This window comes from Heteronotia binoei, unplaced genomic scaffold, assembly GCF_032191835.1.
Source record: "Heteronotia binoei isolate CCM8104 ecotype False Entrance Well unplaced genomic scaffold, APGP_CSIRO_Hbin_v1 ptg000565l, whole genome shotgun sequence".
Classification (NCBI taxonomy): Eukaryota; Metazoa; Chordata; class Lepidosauria; order Squamata; family Gekkonidae; genus Heteronotia; species Heteronotia binoei.
In genome coordinates, this window is record NW_026800050.1 from 1 (window position 1) to 26740 (window position 26740).

The window sequence follows — 26740 nt, forward strand, 5'->3', positions numbered from 1 at the left end:
CAATACCCTGTCAAGTGGAATCTCTATCTAATCCAAAATAAGAATCCCTCTCACCACTTGGTGATAAGATTCTTTTCGCTGCTTGGCAGGGCAGCACGCTTTTACCACTTGCTAAACCAATCACCACTTGGGACCGACCTCCGCTTGGGTGCGACGTTTATTTCCATCATAGCCCAATTCAGATGACCAGGCAGGCTGCAGACTGCAAGGTACTAATTGAGGTGCTAATGAGCCTTTCTCTTCGGAAAGAGAAGTCTTTCTGAAGTTTTAGTCAGACGGCAAGAGCACCAGTGGTAAAGGCAGCTGAGGAAACGCTTAAGACCTCAACCTCTGGCAGCCATCGCGAGCCAGTGGTTTGAGGATTATTCTCACTCAGTGCGAGTTGACCAGAAATAATGGAAAGAGCCTGGGAAATGCAAAGTGGTGCTATCAAGACCGATATCTGGTTGAAAATTCCATGCCCCCCTCCCAGTTCAAGGGCTCAGCCTCACCCCAGCAGGCTGTAGCTTCGCATTTGAAGCAGACTTGGTGATGATGGCATTCTTCCAAATGCTGGAAAGGGCCACGCGATTTACCACTTGCCTAACCTGTGTGTGCGCGCTTGTGGGTCATAGACCATCCTTAAGTCCAGAGTGTGAAATGATCTAAACTGCACTTGCTCTTCCTGGGTTCTTCTAGCTTGTGAGAGAAGAGCTACCTATCAACCGAAAATACTTTGCTCTCCGCCATCAAAACGAAGTGCCCCGCATACAAAAGAAGGTCCCTCGTCTTTTGAACTCATTTGGGACCATCTTCTTCTAGCTGAATCCCCTGTCCTTGGCGAAGATCTTCCAGTGATACCCTGCTAGGAATTCTCTCGTACCAGGATGCAAGACCTTCTTCACTAGCACCCCCTCCCCATGGAAACACCTCTTAAAGGGTAGCAACCCAGATCCCCTTTTGAAGCTACTGAACTCCTAATAAGCAGGCTTGGGTAGTTCCACCCAAAGGAAAAAAGAGGGAAGCGCAGAAGCCGCTTCCCCCTGGTCGCAGTGGGGCGTATTGCTGGGTGCCCTTCCAGGGCTAGGCAAGTCCAGAAATTTCCCGACCATGCTTCTTGCCCGGCTCTGAACAGAGCCAAGGGGGCTGGCTCATGGCAGGTGTCTCTCGGATTGATGTGTCTCAGTATATGAAAGGATGGGGGGGAGGGGTCGTGTTTGATGCGCAACTGAAGGCGACCGTTCACACGACGGGCAAGTATCTGGGTGGCAGAGATAGAATGACGGGATGGGTGCCTATGGGGCGAACCAGTTCCAAGTCGTTCACAGGAAGCGTCTACATTTTTGAGATTTCTCTTTGTTGAGGATATGAATTCAGTGCGGCACCTTCCTCCCATCCTGCCTTTTCAGGCAAGGCGACCTTCTTGCATTGTTTGGTTCCCTGGAGCAATGAGGAAGTTATGGAGCTGCATCGTTCATTGGCCATTTCAAAAATTAAGTTCCAGTTTAGGGGATCACTTAAAGGGGAGGGGAGCCAACCAGCACCTGAAGATCCACCCAACCAAAATAAAGAATTTCTTAGGTGAGATATGCTGCGCGATTCTGTCTGTTTGCTGTAACTCCCACAGCAAGCACTTCCTTCACTTGAGTCTTAACTTGAGTAACCAGACCGAAGTACTAAACTGTGGCCGAATCTTGCGCTGAAAATCTGTTAAATCCGACCCAGTGTCTGACTGAGCAGCACATAGGCTGCGATTAAACCAGGCGCTTCTCTAATCTGACAGTATGACTTCTGGCCTGCTGAGATTCTACCCAAAATTTGGAAGATCAGAGCCAGAGAACACTGGTGGCAACTAACTGATTTCTGGTTTCAAAATCATTCGGGCCCTTTCCAGCTCCAGAGAAGCTCTTGAGCAACGTATTTAATTGGCAGCACTCCGTTCAATGAAGCTTCCTCTCAAACGTGCATAAACCCCAGTGATTGCAAAGGCAAAGGTCTCAGACGTCTGTTTTATACGGTCCTTGAAATCAACAGGACTTGCAGCCGAAAACCGGCGGCTAGGTTGTCTTGGAAGTAAGTCCCGCTGCATTCATGGAACCGTTCTCGAAGGAACATTCCTAGCATTGTAGCCCTGACTAGCCAACTCAGGGCTTCCCTTTGGCTGCATCGTTGCTGGACATAGCGGAGTCTATACGAAATATGATTACATAATACGGAAACGGCTTAGATTTGCATTTTATCCGAGGTTTGCTGCTTCCCAAGACAGGCCCCGATTCATGGAACCTACAGGAGGACGATCACTCTTCCAACGTCATTATATCTGCATTATAGTCCAGGCGTCCGCCCCCCACCCCGGACTTTTAATGTTAGGTTCTAATTAATATCTGCTTGTTGCTATTTTAAAATTTTGTAAGCAATCTCCTGGAGAAGTGGCATAAAATAATTCGGAGTAAATGAACAAACAATGGCGTATCTAAGGTTCTGGTGGAAATCCTATTTCGGCAAAAATAAAAAGGCCCAAATGATTCTGCATTTCTTTTCCAATGGCATACACGATCTCTCCCTGCCGTTAAGCTTTTGCTTTTTGCAATCTTGTTCCTGGTTCGGTATTTCAGAAGACGACTGTCTTTAAATGGCCTGAAGGAATGAACTGATCGAACGTTTGGACTCCCCACATCTTCTTCTGCGGCGCTTTACGGTGTGCGAGGAAGTCTAGAAGGACGGGCGAAACGGTTGCTCCCGGCCCGGGGCAGGCAAAGGGAGGGGTGTTTCGCTTCTCAGGCTTGGATGTGAAAAGCAGCAGATGCCTTCAGTGCTGCGTGACAAACACAAGGATGGGGACTAGGGAGGAAGGGATCAAGTGGGGGCTCTTTTCTGGCAGGCCACCCCCGGGCCCTGCTGGGGATGGGGAACCTTTGCAGCTTCGCTCCCCCGGGCTACAGTCTCGAAAACGCTTTCCCGGGAGGGAGCCCCATCGGCTAAAGTCCATTGAATGGAATGAGTAGACCCGCTGAAGCGTGTTCCCTGAAGTCGTTAAGTGGTAGTCCCGATGTGTGACAGTGACCCCCCCCCCCACCACCACCTTCGCGCCAGGGTGGACTGGAGAGCTGTCGGTCCTCCCCCTCCCCGAAGACCATAAGGCGGGTGGCGGGGGAGGGAATGGGCCGGCGCAGGGGAGCGTCTGCAGCCGTCCCCGGCAGGCCCTCCGCCCCTCCCCCTCTCTCGCCGCTCTCCTCCCCCCTCCCTCCCTCCCGCCGGCATCTCAAGCCCCCGGAGCTCGGACCAGCCCCAGCCCTATAATAGGCTGGGTGGTGCGCGGCACGGCGGCGGGGCGGAGAAAGCAGCGGCGGCGGCAGCAGCAGCAGCCGCCAAGGCTCCTCTGGCGAGGCCGCGCCTTCGAGCCCCCGGGGGCTGGCGGGCTGGCCTCACTGGGCCGGGAGATCGCCAGCGGGCGTGGGCGAGAGCGGCCGGCGGGATAAGCGGCGAGATCGGACCCCCCCTTTCCCCGCCCCCGAGGACGATGGCGGCCGCCTGGCCGAGGCCTCTCCCTGCCAGGGCCGAAGCGCCAGGCGAGGGGCTGCTGCTGTGAGGCTGGCGGACTGGGCTGGGCGCTCTCCGGCTGCCCGGCAGGATGCAGCACCCCTTGGAGCTGGGCGGCCCCACTCGCTACTTCCCCGCCGAAGCCTTCGTCGACCACCGATCGCATCGCTACCGGAGCTTTATGATCGAGGAGATCCTGACTGATCACCCGGACGCCAAAGGCTCGGCGCCCGCGGGGAGCTCCTCAAGTTCGGCGTGAAGGCGCTCCTCTCGGCTCGGCCCTACCACAGCCCCTTAGGTAAGCCTTCTCTGGGCCGCCCCCTCGCGGGAGCCGGAGCAAGGGGGAGGGCTGCGATCGCTTGAATGCGCCGCTTCCCCTTTGTCTGCTTGCAAATCGCCCCCCAATTGCCTGGGCAGTTCCTGTCCCGGGGTTTCCCAGCCACTTGGGGGCTCCCTGGCAACCCAGGCTGAATTGATCCCCGGAGAGGGAGAGAGAAATTGATCCCCAGTTGGCTGGATGTCCAGGAAATTGCCCGTTAGGTCAGCCTGCCCTTAGGGCGAATGGAGACCCGGCCTTGCGGGGATTCAAGGGACGCCGAACTGGAGGAAGCCTTTCGGTGACACCATCTTGATCCACTTAGCAGAAGGGCTTCGGGTTGGCTCCGGTTGCGATCCTAAGAAACAAGAAAGGCCATCTCAGAGGCCTGCGGAGACCTATTTCCCTTTATTTGACCGCCGGGAAGGACTCCGAGAGATGTCCCTCCTGACTTCTGGGACTAAGATTGCAGTCGCGGGGTGGTCCATATGGGCGAAAAGGAACCGCCGTTCTTTGGACTTCGACAACGAACCCGTTCGACTCCTTCTCCTACGAAAACAATATAGTTTGGAAATAGGCCCGCTCAAGTCAAGGTGGATCTGCTAGAATCAACCGCTGGAGAAACAGGGAAGGCTTTTTTTGGGGGGGGGGGGGGATTCAGGGTCTTTTCAAAGTCAATAAACAACCGACCCGCCGCTCCTTGAATCGAAGCAGGCAGCCAACCAACATTTGGTCCCGCAGGCATCAAAGAAACCAAACGCGTTGGCGGAGGCAATAGACTCAGCGGGACTCAAGGCGCAGGAGAAGGCTGCTGCGCTGCCTGAGAAAGGCTCCGGCCCCCGCGCATAGAGAGAGAGGGGCTCGCCTGCAGCAACCCGTTTTATGGATGGAAAACATCTTCCCGAGTCCCAGAAAATATAAAGAGGCCCCGCGTGGTCGAAAAACCAGAGGATTGTCCGCAGAGGAAGAGGCCTTCTTCGACCCTCTTTCGCTGCCTACCGGAGCACACCGCCTTAGCTTGGCTGCAGCGACGATCCGAAGCTTTTTTTTTGGTGGTGGTGGTGGGGGGGGCGATTTAATGGCCTTCTTATTGAGACGCCCCTAGTGCGGTGAGGCCTTCATCCCTAGCTTGGCCGGTTATCTCTAAACCCGACTCTGTTGTAAAAGACGCCTGAAAGAACGCATTCGGTTTGGGATGGGTTCAGTTGGGAGATTACTTGCTGATTGATACATGCGATTGATACTTTAATATTATTATAATTTTTTATTTTTTAAAAAACCGCATTGCAAAAGAGCAGCTGGCAGGGAAAGGCGCGAGGCCCGGCCGGGCAAGAAAGTGGGCCTGGAAGAGGGGCGGAGTCTCCTGGCTTGCCCTCAGCAATGGCTTGCCCTCCAGCAATGATCCCCAGATCGTGCCTCTTGGACCTCTTCCTCCCGGAAGCCCAAAAGATCCCGGCTGCTGCCGGGATTCGCCCGCAGGATTTGCGTGTCCCGGGCCACTCAGCCATCCGCCCACATGCCCTCAGGAGCACCTTTCCCGGCTGCTCGGAGCGCTCCTGAGCAACCACATCACACTCCCGGCCTTCTCGCCACTTCCGCTTGTCAGCCGCCCAGAGCAGGCCTTGGCTGCTTGCGGTGGACCCTCGGGGCTCTCCCCACCCTCTCCTCCCTGCCTCCCTCCAAACGGCGCCCCTGCGAGAAGACCAAAGGAGCGGGGGGCTCTTATATTGTCCTCAAGGCGCAGATTTGGGCTTCCTATTCAGGGAGGCTAGAAACTGCCTCCTCCGCTATGAAACGTGGGTTGGTTGGAGGGGCAAACGTTTCTGCGCAGGCGAAGCGGTCCCATCTGGCAAGGCCCTGCTAGGTGTAAACGCTCGAGGTCTCCTGGCTGAACGCGGTGCCCTCCCCGGCCAGAGGAGGTCGAAGCAACTCGCCCCGCTTCAAAGCCCTGGGCGCAGGAAATCTTTCCTTCCAGCGCCCGCTTCGTTTTCAGTGCTGGTTTCGCGTGGATAAATAAACAGCGCAGCCCTGCGATTTCTCCGGAGACATCGGCTGCGTTTTGTGACCCCCAGGGATTTTTGAAAAGAAGAGCTGTGACCCGTAGACAAAGCGGCTTAAAACCAGGTTGTAGCTGGGCTATATTTCAAATGATAAAAGGGAGAAAACATCACCGGAAATGGACTTTCGAAATATGGTTACTGTAAATCAGCTTCATTGCCAGAAGTTTATGTAAATTTTTGTGCCAGATCTTTGCAGCCTGTCAGTCTCAGGGAGAGGGGGAGGGAGGGGTCGGATCCTGATCCTGCACTGGTCGCCCTTTCCCCCCTGTGTGTTCTCTTCAGGCAGCAGCCGTTTCTCTTCCTCCGCACAAAAACAGCCCTCTTCGTTAACTGGCGTTGCACCACTTGCCTCCCTGTGCCTCCTTGGTATGCTGCGTTTTGTGGCGCTTAGAAGCGGCTATCTCCCAACTGGCGTGGGCCTCCGGAGGTCGGGCATGGTTATGGAAAGATCTTGATAACATAGCCCTAGAGTATAGGAAAATACCGCACTGCGAGAAGTTTTATTTATCGCTGTGCAACGGAAGATCCGGATGCCACCAGGGTCTGTGATCAAATGTAAAACCGGCTGGAAGGAGTCTTTCGAGAAATTAGCCGGACTTCTCCGTTTGGGAGATTCACATGATTAGCCTTTCTAGTGGGAACTCACTAATTCTCTGGATCGAAGGGGGAGAGAAATACTGAATGGGGATTTCAGATGTCAACTTCTTCTGGGGAACTGATTTTGCCGCTGGCTGCCTCCCCGGGATGCGCACTCAGACACGCTGCTGGTACACGCTCTGAACGTGTTTTCTTAAGGCTGGAACAAGTTTCCTGTGGTAATTTATGCCCCCTTCCCTCGCAGGTCAACGTGCTTGGAAGAATTGCCGCTGAAACAAATGGGCTCCTGGTACTGCGATTTATCCGGCATTAGTCTTTCGAAATCAGTGGGACCTGAGGCCGAGGAAATGTGTGTGTGTGCGTGTGTGTGAGAGAGATTTGCCTGGATTAGCACCGCTAAAATCAAGATGCAACCCATAAATAGGAGGGTGGGAGCAAAACAAAAACAAAACCCTTCTGAGGAACAGGGGAGATGTAATAAGCAATGTGTTTTTTAATTAGCATTTTTGTCGCAAGGAGGCGTTGACCGCTGAGGGCCTCCACCGTCTCCCCACTGCCCGGAGAGGAGAGCTACATGTTCCTGCTTCCAAGGCTGCCTAGATGTGACTCGCCTTCCTCCAGCATTTCCTGGGCGAGATTAAAAGGCAAACATGACTTCCTACCCGGCTGCAACAAGAAGGGATTCCCGGGAGGTGGACTGGGACTTAAGTTTACCCTTCAAACGCTGGACTCAGTGGGACTGGCTTCTGCGCAAGCATCCCCAGCGCCCAGGGAAAGGGATCCTAGAGGTGTGTGCGGGCGCGCCTGTGGAAACGTGCTGGCATAGTGGGCTCTGCAGTGCCGTCCGCCCTGTCGATAATTAGAAGGAGAGTTTAAAACAAGACTCTTATACGAATTACTTAGGAGTAAACTCCATGGAACAAGATCGGACGTATTTATAAGCTGGCTCGCATATGATCGGCTGGCTAATCGTCCCCCCCCCCCCGCCCAAATCTTTCAAGTTTCAACCAAAGGGGTTCTACACCCCTTTACTTTCACTGGATCGTGGCCTTTTTCTTTCTTTCTTTCTTTTTTTTTTTAAAAAAAATCACGCCATGGCCCAAAATGTTTGTTTATTGGAACAAGGATGTTGTCTACTTCTTGAATGCGGGTCAGATGTTGGTTTTAGAATGAGCCTGTTATGCTGGTTCTCTGCGTAACTAATACATATCTCGCCAATTGCGATCTGGTAGGGTGTAAATTTAAATTCACTTTAAAATCCAGTCCCAGGGCTCTAAGTCAGAAGAGAACACGGTTCCTTTCATCTATTATTTATTCTAGTGGAAAATCTGAGACGCTTTTTCAGTGAACAATGCGTTCCCAAAAATACCAAATATGAAGTTTTGAGCTGTTTTCTAGTGGCTGCAAAGTCCATACAAAAATTGCTGGAATAGGTCGAGTTACTTGAAAATAAGTGTTGAGGGAGTCGACAGCGATTATTCAGTCGCCCATCGGTGCTTCCAGTATTTTAATAAGCACACAGTATTGGAGGTGACTGCATTATAATATACGGAACGAATTATTCTACTGGCTTAGCAGCAGTAAGAGATCGTTGGTTTCCTGCTTTTGGAGAAAAATAACACGAAATGGCAGGGTCACAAGCAGTCCCAGAGAAAAGAAGCGCTTCGAAATACGGTCATACCACCTTTGAGCAAACATCATACAACTTTCGGAGGAAGTCCTCTGGGTCGAGTCCTAAAATTCATCGACATCGAGCGGGATTTATTTGCAATCCGAAGCAGGGTCCAGTCCTCCTTCGTTATGATCATCGGAAGATTCGCCCTGCCGCCTATGCTTCGGTGCTTTCTAGGTTGCCAACGTCAGGGCCAGCCTCTTTGAAGTGAACGAATGCTCATGATTTGACTGGAAAGAGAGTCACTGTGCGGGATCGCGGCTAGTTCTTTTGGATACGGACAGAATGGCTGGGAAGGAGAACTTGGGAAAGCGATTCGGTTCCAACCCCCTCCCCCCAATCCATTTCCCTGCCTTAAACCATCAGAAGCCATCGCCCTTTTCACATTCTACGTTCTAAGAACACTTTCCTGGGAGTAAGCCTCATCGAATAGACCTAAGCAGGATTCTGAGTAGACCTGCATAAGATTGCTCTTCCCACACAATGGAAGCCGATGGTCCCTCTAACGTAAACCGCAGTAAGTTCATTAGCGGGTACCTCAAGCAAATGCACAGGGGACTAGTTTGAACGTCTCACCACTGAGAATGTCCCACCCCCGGGGATTACTTCCGGGCAAAGATTTGGCCGCAATAGAGAATTATTCTACTGGCTTCTTCGATGGATCTTAGGACTCGACCAAGAGGCTCACGCCCTTTATGCAGCTTTCACTCCTCTGCATTTACTCGGAAGTAAGCCCCGTTGATTTAAGCAGAACTAACTGCAGCCTATAGAGCCCCTTGACGCAGAATGGTAAAGTTGCAGTACTGCAGTCCTAAACTCTGCTCATCACCTGAGTTCGATCCCGGCGGAAGCTGGGTTCAGGTAGCTGGCTCAAGGTTGACTCGGCATTCCAAGGTCGGTAAAATGAGTACCCAGCTTGCTGGGGGGGGGGCGGGGGAGGTGAGTGTAGATGGCTGGGGAAGGCAATGGCAAACCACCCCGTAAAAAAAAAAAATCTGCCGTGAAAACGTCGTGATGCCACGTCACCCCAGAGTCGGAAACGACTGGTACTTACACAGGGGACTACCTTTACCTTTTTAACTGCAGCCTACTCTTGGAAGGCAGGGAAGGCCCCTGGAATTAGCGAGGGCCTTGAGTGAAGGGGTGGGAGCCGCTTCTGCAGTGCTTAGAGATATCCGAGCTGTGCGAAGAGGGAAGGCTTTGGATAGGCCCTGCGCTTCAAGGCGAACTGTCCGGTACGTTTTCAGGACTCCCTCTCTCCTGGGAGCTCAGGGAGGCCGACATTGCTCTTCCTCGCCTCATCTGAACCTCGCAACAACCCTGAGGGGTGAATTTGAGGGATCGACAGCCCAAGGAGCACCCAGCCAGGCAGCTTCTGGGAGAGTGGCCATGGGTCTCCCCGACCGCCTCCGCACTCTAACCGCTAGGCCCCCCTGAGGAGCTTCGGCTTCCCTCAGTCCTGTGACCTTGTCGTTGTGGAGGTGCCGGGTCCGATCCTTGGAAGCTCTGGGAAGGGTTGCGGGGGGCTTGGAGGCGCGAAGTGCGCCCGGCTGACTCTGGCGCTCAGGCTGTGCTCCTCCTTCTCTCCCTACAGCCGTGTTGAAGGCCGAGCAGGCGGCCGTCTTCAAGTTTCCGCTGGCTCCGCTGAGCTGCTCCGACCTGAGCTCGGCGCTGCTGGCCGCGGGCTCCGGGCTCCAAGGCGCCTCCGGGCCCCCTCACCTGCCGCTGGAGCTGCACCTCCGCGGGAAGCTGGAGCAGGGAGGCCCCGAAGCCGGCGGCAAAGCCAAGAAAGGCCGTCGGAGCCGCACCGTCTTCACCGAGCTGCAGCTGATGGGGCTGGAGAAACGCTTCGAGAAGCAGAAATACCTCTCGACGCCCGACAGGTGGGTCCCCAGTCGGGCTGGCGGCTGCAACCCTTGGGAATTAAACCCCCCCCCCAACCTTCTAGATTCCCAGCGGGCACCCGAGGCTGTAGGAGGGGAGAGGGCCTGGGGGATGCCAGCTCGGGAGCCCCGCTCTTGGTATCTTCTTCCCTGCCTCCTCCTGGGGTCATCTTCCCCCTCCTTTTCGGGAAAGGGCAGCCGGCCAAGGCCAAGGGTCACCCCACTGGAGGAAGCCGCCAGCTCAGACCACTCTCTGGTCCCCTACCTCGAGCATCCAGACTACAAATCCATCACAGTGGTCTCCCTTTACTGATGGAGATGGGGGGGGGGGGGGCTGTTTCACGCGTTCTTCTGGGAAGAGCACCTGGGTGGAGAAAAACACCAGCTTCCTCTTGTGTGTTAGAATCGGGGGCGGGGATTGATTGTTTTGCTTTGGTACGCAGACGAGCAACGGATAGAATTTCACCTTTTCTTTCCCATCTAAGCACAGTATTAGTACTCAGCTATGAAGGGGTATGTGTGTGTGTGTGTCGATTTGAGGAAGCGGCTTCTTGTGCCTTCTGTTCCCATAACCTTGCTTGGCTACTAAAGAATCCTTCTCCATTTTGTACATTGGAGCCTGCCTGCCACCAAGAGAGACAGAGGCAGGCAGACATCGTTACAGCAGTAAAAAGGATGGGGAAGAAACGGGGAGAGGAACTGGGCAATCAACACACGCCTTCTCTTCCCTGCAGAATAGACCTGGCGGAGTCCCTGGGACTGAGTCAACTGCAGGTGAAAACCTGGTATCAAAATAGACGAATGAAGTGGAAGAAAATAGTAAGTGTATTTAAAATACGGAATTTCTGTTTTTATCCATCTTTTTAAATTAAGCAGCCAAAAGTTCCTCCAGTGCCATAGGTTGTTTGACTCATTCCACTCCCTCCTTTTCAGTAGGGCAGAACCTCTCTGGTCCAAAACATCTGGAAGCAAGAGCTCCGCATTCCAGTAAGAACACGCCCCTCCGATGCAGGCATAGGCGGAGCAGAAACCCATTCTTTTCCTGCCTCTCTAGGACTGGCGGGGTCGTCATTCCGAGATAAGAAACACCCCCTGCCCCTGCTGAAAGCAGCATGACAAATGTTCCCATCAGCAGGCTTAGGAGGACTTCAGCGCCGGCATTTTCCGGGCCAGCCTTTCCCCAGCTGAGGGCTATTGGACGAAACAGCCTCTTGGCAAGGGAGAACAATCTTCTCCACTTTCGGAATCAGAACTCCGGATAAGTCTTGTCGGGGTGGCTGGCTAGATTCGACTCCAGCAACACCTTAGAGACCCAGGCTGAGATCACACACACTAAATAATGCACCTTCAATCCACTTTCCAACTGGATCCTGCCAGTTCACACAGTAAAATCCAGCTGGAAAATGCATTATTTCGTGCTTGTGATCGCAGCCTCCCAAGATTTCCCGGGTGTCAGCTTCCCAGAGCCAAAACTCCCTTCCATAGATAGGAGTAGGAAGCTTCTGCCCTGAAACTCTGGTTGGTCTCTCTGGGGTCTCACTGGGACGCTACTGGGCTCCAATCGAGCTGTTCGACTGCAGACTAGCAGGCCTGCCCTCTAAAGGTATCGGGTGATTCATTCTTTCATTAATCACGGGTTTAAAACGGGGCAATTACTGAAGTGTTTCTAACTTGCTAAGGCCCAAGAGGCGTCGATTGTTTAGACTCATTAGAGTGCCAGTAAAATGCCCCAAATTGGAGAATGTGCCCTCAATATTCTCAAGCACTCCCCTTAGATATTCTGTCAAGGGTGCTAGCTGCATTCCACTAGCTGGCAGACGACGTCATCTTTAGTGTCGTTATTTGGCAGTGCTTTCCTTAGAGGTCAGTTCCCAGCGCAACCTACAAGGAGTTACCCCGCTGTTGAAGTCAGTGGATTTCGCGGGGCTTAACTCTTCTTAGGAGTGTCCTGTCGTATGACTGGATGCAGCCCGATCCTCTCCATAGTGATCTGGAAGCGAATCCTGCTCAGTGCAATAAGACCGACTCCCATTTAAACCATGGCAGGTCATGTACCTAACCCTTTTACGGCATTATTTTAATCAGAATCATGTGGAAATAAACTCCATTGAAGTCGGTGAGGCGATTACCTTTAATATAATCTGCGTCTTTATGACGCCATCCTTTTAGGAGGTTTTCCGCTGCAAGGGCTTCCGTTTTCCGTGGTAGGGAGACAGACACCGGCCAGTTACTGATACCAACTGGCTGTGGACTTACAGAGCTGTCAGCCCTAACAGTCACACATTGAAGTCGATGGGAAAGTGGAACTCTCTCTAGGATCAGAACAGCTTTTGAGTCCAGTGGCACCTTGAAGACCAACAAAAGTTTATCCAAGGAATAAGCTTCCGTGTGCACCCACACTTTTTCAGAGGCGCCTATGAAAGCTCACCCCCTTCAACAAACTTTTGTAGGTCTCAAAGGTGCCACTGGGCTCAAACGCTGTTCTCTTGCTTCAGACCAACGCGACTGCCCAGCTAGATCTTCCAGTCGGGATCGTTGCAGAAGGGCAGCCTTCCGCCGGACCGAACTGAACCCGAGGCTCCCCAGCGATGCCCACTTAATCGGCACACCCCACAAGCCAGAGTCCTTTTGCTTGGTTCGGAGGAGATGCTCCCAGTGGAGCGGTTCCTTTCCCGAGGACTCTCCGAGAGGGCAGAGCTCTTTGGCGCAGGACTCCTGGGGCACCGACCCGAACGGCGTCGCCCTTTCATGGTGATTTTCCCGGCGGGACCTTGACCTGCAGCCTCTCGGGCCAAGCCTACTAGGTCAGGCTTCCCCCTTCCCCGCACCAGGCGGGAGAAGGAGTTGCCTCGAATTTCTGCTGCTCCAGGCCCAAGGAGCCTTGCCATAACAAGGTGCCTCTTGGCCCAGGCGGCAGGGCAGGGCAGGGCAGGGCGGAGGGAGGGCTGGGGGTGGTAGAGCAGCAGCTGCCAGGGGTTTTCCTTGGCGCTGAGCTCCGGGGCCACGGAGGTCTTCCGGAGGGTCATTTTCTCTCTCTCAAGTGGATGCCTGTGAGCCTGCCCTTTCGCCAGCTGGCTTCCTTCGCCCAGCATCTCTCCCCCCGCCCCCGACCACTGAGGCCTTTGGGTTTTCGCAGGTCCTGCAAGGCGGAGGGCTGGAGTCTCCCACAAAGCCCAAAGGGCGCCCGAAGAAAAACTCCATCCCCACCAGTGAGCAGCTGACGGAGCAAGAGCGAGCCAAGGAAGCAGACAAACAAGCGGAAAGCCTCAGTCCCCCCAGCCAGGTCAGCCAGGAGGAATAGCCCAGCGCCGCCGGGGGCCTCCAGGCGTCCTGCTCTCCAACCCAAAGACTGACCCGACTCCCAAGGCGCCGCCTGCGTCCCGAGTGCCTTTTCCGCGCTCGGGGATGGATTGGGGACGCCGGAAGAATCCCGGAGGGACTGACCTCTGGCCTGGCGAAGCTGCTAGACCTCCCGGAGGCCTTCGCCGGTCCCCCCCCCCCCGTGGATCGCCTCTGCTCAAGAGGAGCAGGTGGACTCTCTGCCAGCCAGGCCCTGCACGTGCTTTTCTTTGCAAGAAGCCGCCAAGCTGAAAGCGGAAGAAGGGTGACGAAATGGTTAGTGGACTTTTCCCCGTTGATTCCTTTGCCTTTGCGATCCCGCCCTCCTCTCTTTGTACTTGCCTAAGGAAAACGTGTCGTCTCTCTGGGTGGCCGCGAAGGGGGAGGGGGGAGGTGGTCCCGGTAAGGCAGAGCTGGGTCCCCCCCCCCGTCTGAACTCCTGGGTTACCCCAAGTTAGTCGAACAGTGCATTTTACAATCAATTTTTATTAACATGGAAATATTGATTTTATTTCAATAAAGTATTTTATGAATGACTGGCCCGAGCAGTGTAATGTGTCCACTTCCTCAGCACCATCCTTGGCCAGTGCTAACGCACTGCACCAGAAGAAACCCCTGGGTTAGTGTGGGTTGGAGCCTTGCCCCCCAAACATCTGAGCAAGCAAGGTCCAGGCAAAATCAACGATGAATTGACTTGGCAGGGGTTGGTGGCACGGAGGCAGCATGCAACAGAAGCCCCGCGTCCCGTTGGGGAATTGTAGCTCAAACCTAGAGGGCTGCTGTACAGAAAGACCGCCTGAACCATTAGTTCCTCTGGGGTCAAGGTACATCGGACCGCAGCTTCAAAAGGTTTGTTTAAATCTCTTGCACTGAAGTCAATGGGGGGTCAGTCCAAGGTCCTCAGCATTGCTTGGGAGCGCACCTCTTAGTGCTAGTTGGAAGGCCCATCTCTTGAAGCCAGCGGAGGCTGTGATTCTAAAACACTTTCCCCGAGAGTAAGGCCCGTTAAATAAAACGGGACTTGCTTCTGAGCAGACCTGGTTATGATTGGTACCTGCCTTATGTGTTTGGAGATTTGAGCAATAAAAGCGATCTTTGCGCTTGACCGGAATAATGCAAATCTAAGGCCTGTTTTAAGGATCGGTGATCGGCTGCACATATTTAGAGGATTTTTGCTGGATAGTTTTCGCTGGACCTAGCAAGGCCTGTTTATTTTATTACATCTTTATCCCACCCTTTCCTTTGTCCCAAACTAAAGTACCCCGTGAGATAGGTTAGACTGAGTTTATTTATTGATGGTCTTTGTATACCCCCTCTCTAGAGGCAGGCCAAGATGGCGCAGTCAATTTCACAGCCTCGCAGTCAATTTCAATTCACTCACAAGGATTCCCATCCCTGCCTCTCCCCTTACTCCAGTTCTCAATCTACTGCCCCCAAGCGCTTAAAGTCGCGCCTCTAAGTGAGTAATGAACTGTAGTGATCAGCTCTCAGTAAATGGCCGCAGACCAAAGGGAAGCCTCGATTAAGTCCTAATTGAAAGCTCATTGTGTTCTGTGCCCTTCAAGCGGGCCTGTCGTTGTTAGAACGGAGGTGGTAATAGGAAACAATGCAATTAGAGCGGTCTGTGAGGGCACAAATGTGCCACTGAAGGACTTTTGACCATTTAAAACTTGCGGGGGTTCTCCGGGTCAGCAGCCACGTTTCCGGCTGCAATCGCACACACACTAATAATGCACTTTCAATCCACTTTCCAACTGGATTCTACTGTGTGAACTGGCAAAACTCAGTTGGAAAGTGCATTGAAAGAGCATTATTGTGCGTGTGTGATTGCAGCCCCTCCCTATTGTGAGGGCGTTGTTTTCTTTGCCTTGGTAGCAAGTTGGCGAGGTCCTTGGGGAGTCTTTTGAAAAGCGTCGCATACGCTCCTAAAGGACAGAAGCAAACTGTTCCTGGATTCGCTCTGTGACAGCAGCCAGAATTTGTCTCCTGACCGCAGCTGCTTCTTTCCTGCTGTGGGGATTTTGCCACCCAGGTCTGACCAAGGGTGTCTTCCTGAAGAGGACTCTGGCTTAATGGATCGCTTAAGACTCGGGGCTCCCCCCCACCCAGTCGCTTTCCCTAGTTATCGATATATTCCATAGACGTGGCCATTGCAGTAGCCTCGCCAGTGACATCTTCTCTGGATCCTTTTGGTTAAGACCAGACGATGCGATGCATCGTTTCGAACGAGGCGGATACTTTCATGAACCGAAGAGTTCTGTGGGGTAAACAGCAAAAGCAGTAGCTGCGGGCGGTGGAACAAAAGCCATCTTTTAGCAGCTGGCCTGTAGTTTTAAAGCTCTTCACACCAGCACATTATTTTATTTACTTTTCTTCATTCATACCCCGCCTTTCTCCCCTACCGGAGCCATTCTCCTCTCCTCTATTTTATCCGCACAACAACCCTGTGAGGCCGGCGTGTGGGACTGGTTCAAGGTCACCCAACAAACGTCCGTGGCAGAGGAGGGATTCGAGCCTGGTTCTCCCAGATCTTAGCCCAAGGCTCCAACCACTACGCCCGCTGCCTATCCAGACAGTAGCTGCGCTGTCCTATGCAGAGTTATTGCAGTCGAATTTAGACCGCGCAGGACTGCTTTGTTAGGATTCGATCCTTTAACGTTAGGAAGAAAGAAACGCGTCCTCTGTTAAGCAGGGGAAACGATTACATTTAAGGGGGCAACCCAGCCAGAGTTATAAGTGTCAAAGGCTGCAGTCCTGTGTACTTACCTGAGAGAAAATCCCATTAAACCCAGGAGGGTTTACTTCCAAGTAAACAATTGTTGGCTTGAGCTTGATGTACCCTTGGCTTCAGAGGCTGCGCGTTAAACACGTCCTGAATTCGTTCCCGCTGGATACTGAAATATACTTGGCTAAAGCCAGGTATGAAACGTTTTGATTTTCTAAGGCTGAAACTTTCCTGACAGCAACCCATCCACCCGGAATAAAATGGGACTTACTTCTGAGTAGACCCGCTTTGGCGGTGCTCTCGAAAATGCGCTAGGCTTTGACCATATTTAGAAGTAGAATTTTATAGAAGTTTTGCTTGCGTGTGGGATGAGTTTGAGATGTGACAAAACCCTGGGAGGAGGCAGCGCGAACAGCTGCTGAGTTGGAGCGCCGCGGCCTGCCCTTTGAAGCGCAGGGTCTTCGTCTGGGATTTGCAGCTCCGCGTGTGGCTCTTTCAACTCTCTCTGATAATTTTACTGACGATTCGTAGGCAAATACTGACAAACCAGAACAGGAAAAGCAGAAAAAATGGAGAAGCTGAAGTCTCATCAGGGAAAAATTCTGTGGGGAGGAACAATCCGAGGGTTCTATCCCATCCTTCCCCATCGCTGTATGGAGGACTCTCTAGCAAACGAATCCCCCACCCCCGAAACTCTCAACATGCCATCTCTTCTGAAACATTAGACCTCATAAAGCCTTTTTAAAAAACGAGTTTCTTTTGTTTAATTTAGGAGGTCTGATTTTTCTGCTTATATGGGAAATACCGAAAATATGTGGGTGGCCTGGTTTTTATGATCCACCAGGAGCGGGGGGAGAGGGCAGCCAATTGACTGTGAGCTACGGGGGGTTTCTGAGGCCAGGCTTATACTGTCGTTGTCCACCACTACCAGGAAAACAGGAATTCGGTTTCTGGTATAAAACCAAGTGAATTTAGCCTAGCCCAGTGTTGTTGCCAGACAGCCCCGTGGCGCAGAGTAGTAAAGCTGCAGTACTGCAGTTCAAGCTCTGAGTCACGACCTGAGTTCGATCTCGGCGGAAGCTGGGTTCGGGTACAGGTAGCTGGCTCAAGGTTGACTCAGCCTTCCCTCCTTCCAAGAAAACGTCGTGATATGACGTCACCCATGGGTCGGTAATGACTTGGTGCTTGCAACCCCTGAACTCAGGGCATAGGATATGGCCATGTAGTAGCCCTGCTCACATGTCACAGTCTTTCCGGCACGTAGATGCGAATTTCTATTAGTAAGAAAGTGTTGGTATAAGAAAAATATTAATTAGTTATTTAGCAGAGTTAGAAATGAGTAGCACAGCAGAGAATACACAGAGATCATGTGTGTGTTTAAAAGAATATGATTGCTTTACTTAAAACTACAGGGAAGGGTAAACTGGGAATAAAATAACAGACACTAACTTCCTACATCTTTACATCTTGAGAACAAAGCTAGGAATGACTTCTCTTCTTCAAACTTAGATAAAGAGAGGAAGAGATGCCATAAAATGCAGAATAGGCAATACACTGATTTCTAATCACAACACTTAATTGCTGGTCATTTAACTAAGACCTCCTACAGACTTTCCCGGGTTTTCTCTCTAGCTAACAGATAGGTTACAGTAAACACATGTGACCTGTTGACTAACAATAACAACAGGGTTAACTCTACAATTACTGAAGTGTTGCAGACTTGCTAATCTCAAAAGAAAGAGCCAAAGTGCCTTCCCCTTTACAACAGGGGACAACACCTGGAAAAATGTGGTCTTTAGATTATAAGTACAGACTTTGAATGTAAATTGGGAATTACTCGAGACATGCATGAAGAAAAATCAACTGTATGCTGCACGAATTTTGAGTGGCAGGTTTAAGACCAACAAAGCTTAATTCATAAGCTTTCGTGGGCATGTACAGCACCTATACTTTCCGAATCCTTCCCTGTCACACATGAACAGAGGTAGAATCATTGGCTGCGATCACACACACAAAATAATGCATTTTCAATCCACTTTCAGTGCACTTTCCAACTACACAAGCCTACTCAAATGCACACATTGTCCCACAGCTGCACAGTCCTTAACATGTGTACAGCCTGATCCCAAATCATTTCCACTCCAAAACTAGCCCCAGACAGTCAAAATGGATTTAGATGCTTTCTTGGGATTTAACCTGTCTTGGAATGGAGGTTCCTGAAACAAATGATACAGCCTCCATCGCAAGAATGCTTCGGGGAAATGAGACGCACTCTGTCAAAATATTCGTTTATTTTCAAATATTTTCACTCCATCCCCACTCAAGAGGCCTAATCCAAATAGTGGTGTTTAATCCCCCAAAAATGTGCTTCATTTACAGCGTCGCATCGAAATAACTGATTTAGTGCTGAGATACTAAGTTCTGAGTCGGTTCATTGGCTTCATTTGAGACAAGATCGGCTTAAACGCCAGAATTTTAGAGGGGCAGAGTGGTGAATGAAGGCGTAGTAGTAACCCCCTCCTCTTTTTTTATTTTCACTCTGAACCTTATCTTCCTGAGGTTCAAAGCACACTTTGAAGGGGTGTGTTTAATTGTGCTGCTCCAGGATCACCTAAGGGGGTTCGTTCTGTTTGGAACACAGTTGGAGCCCAACTAGACAAGCCTACTCAAATGCAAGCCTCCCTGAACACAAAGGGCCTTACACTCAATTAAGTGTACATAGGGTCGCAATCTGATCAATTAAACTGAATGTAAGGGAATTTGACAGACTTTCCTCCCTCCCAGCACCAGCCCTATTGTCGCCAGGTTTCATTGGAAGCAAATTCCCGTTAACTACGGTGGGACTGTCGTCGTGGATCTACTCAGAAATAGTTTATTCGAAGGACTTCAGCGAAACTAGAGCTGTAATCCAGCCCACATTTACTGGGATAATGGGCGGTTGACTGCAAATGAAATCTCCAGAATTCAGACCGGGAGAGAATTCGACTTTAATGCCAGAGTTTCGATTACATCATGAGGTAAAGGGACGATCAGGCCGTATACTTTGAAGGTGGAGGCTGCGGAACCAAGATGATCAGGCACAAGCAAGTAAATTTTCAAAACAGGGGCCCGAATGGGGGAGGCGGGCTGCCCTTCAAACAGGAACTGCCACGTGCGTAAAAATCCCAGCATCAGGAAAATGAACCAGTGCAAGCTTGCCAGCTCCACATGAAACCCGAAAGCTGGCCTACTGTTTTGTGATTTTTATAAGAGCTCACGCAGTTTCTGCAGGCCAGAATGGCTGCCTGCATTTTTGCTTTGAAGAACGTGTTTACGTAATCAGATCCGCTAATAAACTCTGCCAGTGCAATACAGCGCAGAGTTACATCCCTCTAAGCCATCGAATCCGTGGATTTAAACTGGAGTAACTGTATATAGGATTACACTGTTCGTACTACGTAAATTCAGGCCCTTATTAGAAATAACAAATTAGTCATTCCTAACACAATTTAACTGCAGGAGAGGGAAAGAGGCAAGTCTTGGGGCGGTGTCGGAGACTGCAAATTCGCTTTAGTTGTTGGCAGAATAGAACTTGCGAATTAACTAACACGGAGCACAAAGGAAACTGTTTCGGTATACAGGTGGCCTACATATGTTATGGGTGTGTGTGTGTGTGTGTGTAAGGGAAAGGGGCCAAGGCGGCGCCTTTTGTGTGCGTGATAGACCTTCAGCATGAGCAGCTTCGTGCCCTGCCAAGATGAGCATCCAACGCAGCAGCCAGCAGTCATTTCCTGCGCTCTATGACGGCTCTAATGGCAGGGAAAGCCGAGATCTGTCGCCTTCCTTGAAGGGTTTTCAGGGCTGAAAGGCGACCCCGCAACGAGTTGAGGCTTCTGAGGCGTCCGCGCCTTCCCCGGCCACGTGTTAATCCGAGAGGTTTCTGGCTTGTACACCCAGGGTCGGGAACGCTCCAGCAAGTCACCGTTTTTCAACGCCAGTTGTCCGGCTGCTTCCGCCAAGGGAGTGCTGACAACGGCGTCTTCTGTTGACAGATCCCCGGAGAGACAAGGTTTGGCACTCGGAGCACAGACGGCCTGCCCTTCGTCGAGGCTGTTCCTTTGAGGCTGGGCTGGGCTTAGATGCGCGCAGCGTAGCTTCCGGTGTGGCCACCCGCTGGACTTGACTTTGCTTCGGGGTCTCCGGTCTGCTAACGGGGCGCACGGATGAGACATCCCTTTGAGGACCCCGGGGGGACTTCTCCCACAGGCACCCCTTCCCCCACAGCAATCTGGAGCCAAGTCGGGACTTTCTGGCTTCCCTGGTATAGTCGCATTCTGCACTGGATTCGAAGCAAACGTCGCCCAGTCCCGCTTCTCTTCCTCACCGTTGTTTAAACAAACGGGAAGGTGTCTGGTTGCCAGAAGCCTCGGGGGCGGAGACGTGGTGGGATCACTTCTTATATCAAAGCTCCCAATAGCGTCGCCTGCGCCTGCAGCCTTGAGAAAGGCCTTTGGTTGGTGAGGAAACGTCACAGTCCCGAAATACAGAAGACTGCCGGTGACCACGAAAAACACCTCGGTCCCTTCCCACTCTCAGTCAAGTCGGGTTGGAGCCCAAAGACTGAACCGAGGGGGCTGTTTTCAGTGCCAAAGCCCAGACGCGGAAGAATTCTCAAAACGATTTCAAGCATGTGCCTTTCTCCAGCTCCCAGATTCAAGAGCCCCGCCTTCTGTATGCGCAGTTGTGGAAGCAAGAAAAAATACCAGCAAATGGGATTGGATTGTAAAAGTTATGACATGGAGTGAAAAGGATAAATTAACAAGAATTTTAAGAGACTATGACTTAGAAGTTTTTAAGATGGAGTGGAAAAAGTTTAGAAGATATGTAGAAAAAGAGTGGAAAATAAAAGGACATTGGACAATTTTTGATAATGATTAAGTCTTAGAAGGAAGAAGAATATTAATCTTTGTTCTTATTAGTTAAGGGTACCTTTAAATGTTAGTATTTTAAGTAAATAACACGGGGGGGGGCCAAGTAAGGGAGGGAGGGGTGGTTAGAAAGTGATATAGGGGATAGATAAAAAGCAGTTATTAACGATGTAAGAAATAGATATTGTTACCATATGTTAATAAATAAAATTGTTTTAAATTAAAAAAAGCCCCGCCTTCTGGGCAGCGGTGAAACAAAGGCTTTTTTTTGGGGGGGGGGAATATTAGGCGACAGTTGCCTTGTTTGGGACCCCACCTCCCCCCAGCCAGCCAGGCCTGCAGCGTTTGTGAGACAAACCAACGTCAATAGGTCTGTTGAACATTGCGCAGTAATAACGCGTCCTGCTGCTCTTCTAGGGAAGTGTCAGAAAAGACTGGGTAAGGAAAAGCGACCCTGACGAGCTTGGGCGTGCCTGTACTCCCTCCCTCCCAGCTTTGCTGCGCTAGAACAGAGCAGAGGCGGGAAGGCGCTCCCGGTTTCCTGTAGCCCAGGGGCTGGGGCATCGAACCCCTGGGATGAGACATGCCTTTGAGGGCCCCGGGGTGACTTCTCCCACAGGCTTCTTGACCAGGGGGAACCTCACTTCAAGGCTCGCTGCGGGCGGCCTTCTGAACTAAATCGCCCTAGAGACCTTTAATTCTGGTTTAGCTCTGACTGTCCCCAAACTGACATTCTATGACTCTATGAGTTTAGTGTAGAATGTAATCTTGGGGACAGTCAGGGCTAAACCAGGATTAAAGGTCTAGGGCGAAGTTTCGCGTGCCCACGACGTAGTTTCCCCAAGGCAGTCTTCGAAGCATCAAGCTGTCGGGTTGCAATGCGCCCTTACCCAAGAGTAAGCCACACAGACCACATTGGTGCCTTTCCGAGTAGACGTGGTTAGGATCGGGCTTTTAGACGGAATTCCTCAAAAATCTGAAATTCGTGTCAACATACCCCTCTCTTTTCATTTTCACCTTGCCCCAAAGGGACATGGATTCTCCAGTGGCGGTCTTCCTACACTTGACTTGGGACCCATGCCCGGCTTGCCAGGCAGAGTTAAGCCGGGGTTGGTTGGACTACAGCTCTGTGGAGGTTGCCAGGGCTTTCCTTGAGCACAGGAACGCAGCTCCGGCTGGCTTGGCATCAGGGGGTGTGGCCTAATATGCAAACGAGCTCCTGCTGGGCTTTTCCTGCAAAAAGTCCCCTGAAACAATGATGTCATCGGGGGGGTGACCTAATATGCAAACGAGTTCCTCCTGGGCTTTTTCTACACAAACAAGCCCTGGAGGTTGCTTACCTACCGACAGCAAAGCCGGAGTTTGTTTTTCAACGAAGCATCTTTGCGCTGGGGGTGAATGACAGAGCCTTTGCTGCCTGCGAGTTACCCCCTCTGTCTGACAAAGAAGGGAAGCTTGGGGTCCCCTTCCCCTGAAAGGAATGGCTGCCGCAGGGGTGAAGAAAGGGGGTGTTCAGCAGGGGGGAAGGGATGGCTCGGTGACTCACTGGCGCTCATATTAAAATAAATGTTAGTCTTGAAGGTGCCACTGGACTTTTGTTGTATTTGGCTGGAGAAAACCGCCTTCAACTCTCTTCAGAAGGAATGGCTGGCTCCAGCTGGAGAGCTTTTGGGGGCGACGTGTGTTTAGTATGTGCGTGTGTGAGAGAGCGAGGGAGGGAGGGAGGGAGTCCGTGTGTGACCTCCTGCTGCCTCCCCCCCCCCACCCCCCGGACATATCAAATGATAGAGTGGCGGAGGGAGCAGGCAAGTCTCTTTCTTCTTGTCTAAGAGAAAATATAACCAAAACTGAGCAGGAATCCACGGATTGGAAATAAAGGGATATCTTCCCGGATCCCGGAAAAGGCTGTTGCTGCGACTGCTTGCATCTTCCACTTTCTGTTTTATCTTCTAAAAAACCCCTAATGCCTGTGTGCATGTTGACTCAGAAGGAAAGTCAGGTCCCTTCGCTCTGGCAGTCTGGTCTCAGGCGTGTTGCTGCCCAGTTTCCCACTAAAGGTCTTCTTCGGCTAGGGCACTTTTGTCAATTGTAAACCCTGGACGCTAGTCTAGCACTTCCGTAGTGGTCGCGCAGGCGAATATAGGCGGCAATAACAGAGAACACGCGGGACCTTCCGAGAGCTGTTTCTTGACCCAACAAGTGGCGCGTGGGGGCCAGACGCTCTCTTGGAGTGGGCGGCACAGGAGAGCGTGCGAAGGGTTTAGCTCGGGTTTTCGAACAATCTTTGCAAATTTAGGAACTCGAGCATCCTTTCTGTGACATCCTCTCTGCTCAATTGGACTCGACGCGAAGTGGGACTGGTTTGTGCTTTTGGTGATCCTACAACGAATAATTGCTGCTGCTACTATATGAGTTCAGTGATTGCCATTACGACCTTCCTAAGACAGCCTTCACATATCGGACACAAAGAAAAAAAAATCCAGAAAATCCGCCCAAAATGCCTTGGGTTGCATTTCCCAACTAAATTGTGTGTGTGTGTATTTGCGCCTTGATTCGCGTTAAAAGTCTGATTGTTGTTTAGACTGAAGAGAAAGTGGAAGAGAAGCATTTGTAACGCTAAAAGGCATTCTTGTTTGGATAACGTATTTGCCTTAGAAACCCGACCGAGGTCACAGCCATTCTCAGCCAGGTTACTTGGAAGAACATGCCGCTAATTTGTATTATCCACTATTCTGTAACATCTTCAGAATCGAGTGCTCTTTGATGAGAGTTCCCATGTGGTGTAGAAATTTTCCCAGTCCATCGGGACAGAGGTGGTTCATGTTTTGTGCCACTGAGGTTGTAGCGGGACTCAGTTAGTTCACAGAACAAACCAGTCCTTCTTCCCCTTTGGGAAATGGGGAAAGGTTTTACAGTTACCTTAATATTGCAGAACTGAGAAGGATACTGCAGTGGCATATGTTGTCAAACTTACGCTTTCACGGTAGGAGTCCATTGGTTGTAGATTTCACCGGCTGTACCGCCCTGGTCTCAAAATGTCAAGACCAGCCACACAGCCTGGGAAATCTACAACAACCAATACTGCAGTGCTTTTGTTTTTGTTACTTTTCTTGTACCATCAGGGCTTTAAACATGTGGAAAGAGACAAAATGTGCAGGAAAAGAATACTAGTGCTGTTCAAAAATTCAGGTCTTTTGTATTAGTGTTGTCTGGTTCTTAGTTCTGAATATTTTCTCCCACTGGATGTAGACTTCTAAATTTATTTATTTAAAACACCTGTATACTGCTTTTCCATGTCACCCAAATAGGTTTGTATAATCAATAAAACAGTTCAGTGTGTGTGTGTCTGTGAAGTGCTGTCAAGCCACAGCTGACTTATGGCAACCCCAAAGGGTTTCCAAGGCAAGTGATTAACAGAGGTGGTTTGTCATTGCCATTGCCTTCCTCTTCAGACTCTTCCTTGGTGGTCTCCCATTCAAGTACCAAGCCTATTTAGCTTCTGGATTCTAAAACCAGGCTATACTATACCATTCCACATCTCTAAAAACAGTCCAGTACAAGCAATAATAATACAACATATATGTTACAAGATAAAAAAAAATGTTTAGCTGCCAGTAACCAGACACGTATTGAATCACTCAAGAGCCTTTTAAAGATTGCCCTTGCTCTTTCTCTGAAATCATGACAGAGATGTTGCAGCCTTTGCTTCCACAGGACTGGAGTAGCCTCAGGAAAAAAGCCCTTGCTTGCCCTGATGCAGTTTTGATGTCTGTTGTCAATGGAATAGAGCACAATCCCTGCAGTACAGAGTGGAATGCCCATTTAGGCTCCCAATAAGGAGAAGCGACCTGTATGTGGGACACAGCCCGTTAAGGCTTTAAAGATTAAAACCAGCACCTGGGATTGAATCTGGAAACATACCAGAGCAGTCAATGCAGATGTTTACAAATTGCAGTAGTCTAATTTCCCATGTCCCAGTCGGTAGCCAGGCTGCTGCATTTTGCCCTAACTGAAGTTTCTAAACAATCTTCAAGGGCAGCCTTATGCAGAGCTCATTATTGAAATCCAGTCTTTATGTTTTACAGCACGATTATTATTGTGCTTCTGTAGAGTCATCAGGTCTTCACAGACATAGATTGTTTGGAATCCATTCCAATAGTTTTGAGTCCTCATGGATCTTTGGCCTCCTGTTTTATAAACAGGGGGCATCACTGGCCAGGGACACCTTTCTTCACCAGTTTTGGCTGGCAAGCCATCTGTGACCCTTCCTGAGTGGGAAAGATCTTGTCACTGTGGTGCGTATCCTGGTAACATTAGATTACAGCAATGCACTCTTCATAGGTTTGCCATAGATCAGGGATGGCCAATGGTAGCTCTCCAGATGTTTTTTGCCTACAACTCCCATCAGCCCCAGTCAGCATGGCCAATGACTGGGGCTGATGGGAGTTGTAGGCAAAAAACATCTGGAGAGCTACTGTTGGCCACCCCTGCCATAGATGATTTATCTAAAAGCTACAGTTGGTGCACAATGCTGTGGCCAGAGTGGGTCTTAGGGACCATATTATTCCAGTCATGTTCCATTTACATTGGTTCACAGTATGCTTCCAGGTCCAATTCAAGGGGATGGTGATCTCACCCCTTTCTTCAGAGAGACTTGCTGGCTGGGATGGAGGGGACCCTGATGGTAGACAGCCCCTCCTGGGCACCACTAAGGCAGGTAGCCCAATCAGGGACTTCAGGGAAAGAGTCAAGGGTGTGGACATGCTTGGAGATGTACTAGCAGCAGTTTCAGAGCCCAGTAAGCTTGGGAAAAACCATAGAGGGGAAGTTGGGCTCAGGTAGCAGGCCATACCCAGGAATAAACAAGAGGAGGAGATTAGGAGTGTCTTGGGCCTCTTGGACAGGCCAGCAGAGCTATCTCTTAAGGAAAGGATAGAGAAGGTAGGGCACAGCCAAGAAGCTATTGGCCCAGATTCCCTTCATTCATTATGTTCCTGGTCATAATGGAAGGGCATTGAGGGAGGCTGGGATCCCGCCCCCCCCACAGTCCTTTAATAAATCAGCCCAGGCAAAGCCAAGAAGAAAAAGCGAGACTGCTCCTGCAAGTTGTGGGGGGAAGAAACTGGCTGAGGGAGTTTTATGATCTTTGTCACTTTTGGTTTTGATGTTGAATTTAAATCCAAAATTTTATGCAGTTTATCAGTGATGCACCAGCTCCATTTTACCCATTGTACCATACTCCTACATGCATGTAATAGTTGCAGATATATATATTCCTTTTAAAAGGAGGTGCAATAAGTTGGTTGTAACATTTCTATGAGCATGGAGGAATAGCTTTGCTGCTGTTTGCCTGTTAGATGTATGCAAAGAAGTTGTGTAGAGTGAGCTTCCAAACAACGTCTTAAACCTGTCAATCTTTTTTAAAAAACAAGTGAATAAAAGCATGTGCATTTGTGTCTTACAAGCAGGGACTTCTAACACTTTCATGAAGAAACCTATCCTACCTAGGGCAGTTGCAATTCATATTCCAGGGTACAAAATAGAGCACATTGCTTGGAAAAGGAAATGCCCTTGAAAAGAAAGTGTGTTCTTCAGAAATATTTGCGCTACAAAACCTCAAAGAAATGTGAACAACCAGCTAGTAATTTAAAGTTGCTGTGGCTGGCTTTGAGTTGAGTTGGCTACCTGGTGTGTTCTGTAAACTCAACTTACCTCTAAGTTC

At 50.7% G+C, this 26740-nt stretch overlaps 1 protein-coding gene across 1 annotated transcript; it reads left to right on the plus strand.

Annotated features, from left to right (window-relative positions):
- Nucleotides 1–3591: 3591 nt before the first annotated feature.
- LOC132590742 (homeobox protein BarH-like 1b) lies at nt 3592–13357 on the plus strand. Its single transcript, XM_060263652.1, is given in 5 exon segments — nt 3592–3749; nt 3752–3817; nt 9759–10047; nt 10782–10866; nt 13184–13357. Coding segments are annotated over 5 exon segments (744 nt in total). The 5' UTR covers nt 3592–3610; the 3' UTR covers nt 13349–13357.
- Nucleotides 13358–26740: the final 13383 nt, after the last annotated feature.